Raw genomic sequence first — 5,644 nt, forward strand, 5'->3', positions numbered from 1 at the left:
CAGTGTTTGTGTGAAGAACTGTAAATCCCGAAGCCAAACCTCTCTCCCTGGTCTCGGTCTCTAAACATATCATTTTGAAGGCGATCATTTTCATGTAAGACCCCCTGCATGACTCCGTCCTAAACATGCAGTGCAGCCAGTGTAAGACTGAAATAGATAAACTCCAATTTTATCTTAATTTTTGTCAGGCACACCTTGTCTGCGAGGAAGTTTGGCGATTCGCGAGATGCATTATCATGAAAGGCATTGTTGTATATGGGGTGTGAGTCAGTTGCTTAACACCAACTGTCATTGCAGAATATCTGGGTGGTACTGACATGTGTGTTGATGAGCGTGAGATTTCCTGTGCCCACTCCAAAACAAGTGGCATTCAGGGATGAAGTTGGAGCGCTGACAATTCAGAGTGGGTGTGGCACAAGATAATTTGTGGGAGGGCAGGGCATGATGTGCAATATAAGAGTGCAGGCTGCTATGGACCAACAGTTTTCCTTCTAGGTCATCTTTTGAAAGACTGGATGTGATCAGGTACGTTTCTCTGAAGGCTGATAAAACAAGCAGCTTGCGCTGATCTTTCACAATCCGGATTTTATAGAAATGTTTTTATGTGTTCCACATGTATTGAGGTTAAGCCAGTCTGAGAGATAACAAAAGAGTGGGGGTTCCAGCTGTAACTCAGCAGAAACACTCCCGCTTTTTTACTAAACATCACTCAGAGTGCTTGAAGAGGAACAGCTGTCTGCAGCTGGAAGCCTGACAGGGGTCAAAGACACGACCGTATTCTTTCACAAGAGCTTGAGGGGAGGGATGTGCTTTGGAAAACAACTGAATGTTTGCCCAACATTTACAAAGCAGTGGGAGTGATAGAGTCTAGTTCCAGCTTTCAGTTTGACTTTGCTCTTTGTCTCCTTGTGTTTCTGTGCAGTGAACAACACATCAAGAACAGCAGCAACAGCAGCAGCAACAGCAGCAGGAACAGCAGCAGCCATGAAGTTTCACGCGCTTGTCTTCATTTTGCTCTTCGCCTGCATGTACCTGAGTCTCGCACAAGGTAAGTGCAACAAAATGGTCTGGTTTCACGTCACAAACTGCAACATTTTCGTTTAAATTTGGAGTTTTTACAGAATGCACAGAAATGCAACCATGCAGATCTTTACAGTAGCTGATAAGCATTATCTGTGATAAGTGGATCAGTAAAAATATGCACCCATAGTTGGGTTGAAGTGAGCATTTCTATGTGCTGTCTTGTTTTAACCACATTTCCCCATGCCACATTCCTTTAAAACGTTTTAGTGAACAAGATAAATGATTCCGCTCCAAGCCCTTTATCACAACGCTCAATCAGTCATCTTGACTTCATAGATCACTTTGATATGCAGCAAAAGAATAAGTAAAGTTAAAGATAAAACAAATTCATAAAGCAATGGATGTTTATGTCTAACAAAACTGTTGTTTTTGGATGCAGCTGTAACATTAGAGGAATACAGACATTAAATAATCAATACTTTTGATCCACTAATATGTGTAGATCTTTTTCAGTAGTTGTGTACTGCACGAATGTAAAAGGATCTTAATACTTTTTTAGCCAAAATATAAAAGCAGTCATTAAATTTCCAGCGTTTTTAGACTTTAGCGCAGCTCTGTTTTTCATGTAAGACCACCGTTGTCAGGTTTTAGGGCATTTGGAGTCTTTTCTCAACCAATTTTCAATGCTGTGTTTTTTCTGAATTCACTGAATGGCCGTGTTTTCCCCTTGATGGGTTCTTGGACCCCACTGTGCCACTGCATATAACAAATCCTGGAAGGACTCCTCAACTAAACAAAAGCTGGCTTTTTCTTTCTTCTTTTTTCTTAGCGCATGCTGTGAAATCAGTTGCAGCCTCTGCCAAATATGACAGTTCAGTTTAGATCAAAATAAATTTGAGTAGCTTTACTGAAATTTAATAAAAATTAAATATATATAAATTACAGTATGAGCTATTTATACAAGGCTGTTTCATCCAGCAGAAAATGCATACAGCAGCATCAGTGCAAGCAGCGATGGTAAAGATAAGGTGATAAGACCGTGAAAGGCAGTGAGATGGTGTGCACTCGCTGATGCCAAACGCTCAGTTTGTGTTCCCGAAATAGATCTGTGCTACTTTTATTGGGCAACATGGAAATTCTCCCGGACACTGCTGGCAGAGGTCCAGATCTGTTAAAATCCTCAAAAGACCCAGTTATATAATTTCTTAATTGTGGATGTATGGATTCTTAGACGTTATATTTTCCTTTTTTGTTCTAGTAAAAAGTCCAAAAAATAACACGTATTCGATCATATCGGGACTAAAAAGAGAAAGTTATGTTTCGTTTCTTTCATAGGCTTTGGGCAACGAAACACACACACACACACACACACACACACACACACACACACACACACACACACACACACACACACACACACACACACACACACACAAAGTGATTGCTCAACTTCCCCAAGAGCGACATTTTCAAGTGCAGTGGTTTATAAATCTGTAACTTTCTTTACAGGCTCGTACGGGAACTGCTGCCTCGGCTATGTCAAAGACATTAGAAAGAAGTCAAACATCGTCAGTTACGCCATGCAGGAATCAGACGGTGATTGCAACATCAGAGCAGTTTTGTGAGTTTCGAGTGTTAAGTCCTTAACTTTTGATGCTTGCTGACCATTTGCTGTTCACACATTGTTAAATTTACCATAATAAATGAGCAAAAGTCCTGTTTACTGAGGAAGTGACTGATCCACATATGTGTGTCAACAACATGAGAACTCTAAATAATGATATCCATGTGTATGTTTAGGTTTACGATGAAGAGAAGGGCAAAACCTGTGTGCGCCAACCCAAATGATGATTGGGTCCAGAAGGAGATACGGAGGCTGAAAAAAATTGAGCAATAGGTAAAAAGATACAAAACATACTCTCACAATGACATACGCTCTCAATGACAATGCACATTAATCATCATAAACCCTGTGTCTTTGTAGATCACCAAAAGGAGCAAAAACAGAAGGAGAGAGAGAGAACAGCGGTCTTTTCAGGCCCCTGTCAAGCATTGTATATCATCTTTAATGAGATGGATTGTGTTTCAGTAGATTAGGCATTTCCTGTTGCTGACAGAGAATGTAAATCATGTACACAGTTCTCTGATACAGAAACAAACTGTATTCTTAAAGTTATATCCAGTATAACGAAAAGTCATTTATATGAACCATCTATGATAGTGTTCCCTTCTCTGTGATGTGTAGCGCCTGCTAGGAATGAGCCTCTCTTTGGCAGCTTTGAAATGTGAATAAGTGTATTTTGTATGTCAGAAAAGAACGTGTGTAAAAAAAAAACACTTTAAGACTAAGCTGAGTTTGTTTTGTTTTTATATATACGTATATATCTACAACAGAGTTCCTAATTTTTGTATCAGTGCTCTAATTGTACTTTGTGTTTTTCTACTGCAAATAAAGTCCAAATGCAAACAAAAACTCTGGTTTCCATAAAAGTGAATAATTAATTATTATTGCATCCAGCTGCTTTAAATCATTTTGGTTTGTTCTAGTGTTTTCTGGAAGATTCCAGTAAAAGGAGGCTGACTCGCCTTTGGTCCAGTAATCTCAAACATATTTTTTACCCTCAGCTTGAGCTGATAATTGACTACACGATCCATCTGTCAAAGTTATACAAGAAGCTATTTGTTCTACTGTACACTAAATCCAGTGTTCACTAGCTTGATGAGAACATTGTTAAGATAAAAGTGAATGCGTTACCTCAACCGTTCAATCCAGATGGGATTAAAGCACAAACTTAAAATACTTCACATCGGTCTTAAAACAATAGTACATGCTGCCAATGAAAAGTGTGTTTCCATTCTTAGCGAGATTTCTGCATTACTCACAGTCATCCCATGAGGATGTATTTAATTACCAGTCACAACTCAAGGAAACCTGCTGAAATTCAGTTGGGGAAAATAGTGATAGTTTTTGGTTTTAAATAAAAGTCCTTAAGTGAAAAACTCAAAACTAGACTTGATTAAAAGCGATTTAGTAAATACAAAACTATAAAAATCAAATGAAGTATAGCTTTTATATATGTATTGAAAAGTCAAATGCAATAGAAATGAAAGTATCAGAAAATGCAGAAAAGTGCATTATTTTATATGATAGTAGGTCACCTTATTAGTACAGCTCCTAATGCATATAATAATCATGTAGATGTGGTCGAGATGACCCAAAGTTCAAACTGAGCATCAGAATGAGGAAGACTTAAGTGATTTTGAATGTGGCATTGTTGTTGGTGCTGCTCATGCTGGTCTGAGTATTTCAGAAATTGCTAATGTGCTGGGATTTTCCCACACAACTGTGTGTGGGGTTTACGGAAAATGATGTGAACAAGAGAAAAATATCCAGTATGCAGCAGTTCTCCTGGGAAAAATGTCTTGTTGATGCCAGAGGTCAGAGGAGAATGGTTAGACTGTTTCAAATGGAGAGAAAGGTAACAGCAACTTAAATAATCACTTGTTACTGCCAAGGTATGCCGAAGAGCATCTCTGAATGCACAGCATGTCTAACCTTGAAGCAGATGGGCTACATCAGCAGCAGACGACCACACCTGGTGCCACCTTCTTCAGTTAGGATGTTGGAAAACTGTTGTCTGGTCTGGTGAGTCTCAATTTCTGCTGTGACGTTCAGATGGCAGGGTCAGAAAAAATCCTGCATGGACCAATCCTGCTGGTGGTGCTACTGTAATGGTATGGGGGATGTTTTCTTTCTATTGGCCGTGTAGTACCAGTGCTGTGGTGTTGGTACCATTGGGCTTACCTGAGTTTTGTTGTAGACCATGTCCATCCTTTTATGACCACAGTGTACCCATCTTCTGATCGCAGCTTCGAGTAGGATAAACCTCCATGTCACAAATCTCAAATCGTGTCAAACGGGTTTCTTTAACATGACAATGAGTCTGTTGTACTCAAAGGAACACCACAGACACCACACCTCAGTCCAATAAAGCTTCTTTAGGATGTTTTGAAATGGAAGATTTGCGTCATTGAGGTTCAGCCGATAAATCTGAAGCAACTCTGCGATGCTATCGTGTCAATATGGGCTAAAATCTCTGAGGCATGCTTCCACCACTGTGTTGAATCTGTGCAATATAGAAAGGAGGCCTAACTTGGTACTAACAAGGTGTACCTAATAAAGTGACCAGTGAGTTTAGCATGTTAGGAAAGAATCTATTCAAGACCTCCTTAAAAGGAGAAACTATTATATCACCAAAACTGGCCTCATTGTGCATTTTATCACCTCATTTTGTTTTACAGCAGCCTTTTTTTTAAAAAATTTATTTAGGACAAGCTTTCTTTTTTAGAGGAATGTTGCTTTAAAGTTTATAGATAAAACACCCACACAGAAGTCTACAGACTGAAACTTCTTTACATTTTTATGCACCATGTGTGAACAATAAATTTTACACAAAACATATAAAATTCTGGCACAGGTCTCTTCAGCAACAAAGGATCACAACATGTGTCAATGGAGGCCACGGTCGACAGGGAATTTGAATAATTAATCTTGCAGTACAACCAAAAAGCAGACAGTGGTCTTTTATGGGTCCAGGAGGTCTGGGGCCCAAATGTTTTC

The 5,644-nt window shown here is 39.2% G+C and overlaps 1 protein-coding gene across 1 annotated transcript; it reads left to right on the forward strand.

The window, feature by feature from the left end:
* Positions 1 to 482: 482 nt before the first annotated feature.
* Positions 483 to 3,496, forward strand: ccl25b (chemokine (C-C motif) ligand 25b). Its single transcript, XM_031725770.2, has 5 exons — positions 483 to 525; positions 923 to 1,048; positions 2,533 to 2,644; positions 2,824 to 2,920; positions 3,008 to 3,496. Exons 2-4 carry the CDS (start codon positions 985 to 987, stop codon positions 2,918 to 2,920), a joined length of 273 nt encoding a protein of 90 aa, XP_031581630.1. The 5' UTR covers positions 483 to 525; positions 923 to 984; the 3' UTR covers positions 3,008 to 3,496.
* The last annotated feature ends 2,148 nt before the right edge of the window (positions 3,497 to 5,644 follow it).

The sequence above is a fragment of the Oreochromis aureus genome, linkage group 23, assembly GCF_013358895.1.
Source record: "Oreochromis aureus strain Israel breed Guangdong linkage group 23, ZZ_aureus, whole genome shotgun sequence".
NCBI lineage: Eukaryota > Metazoa > Chordata > Actinopteri > Cichliformes > Cichlidae > Oreochromis > Oreochromis aureus.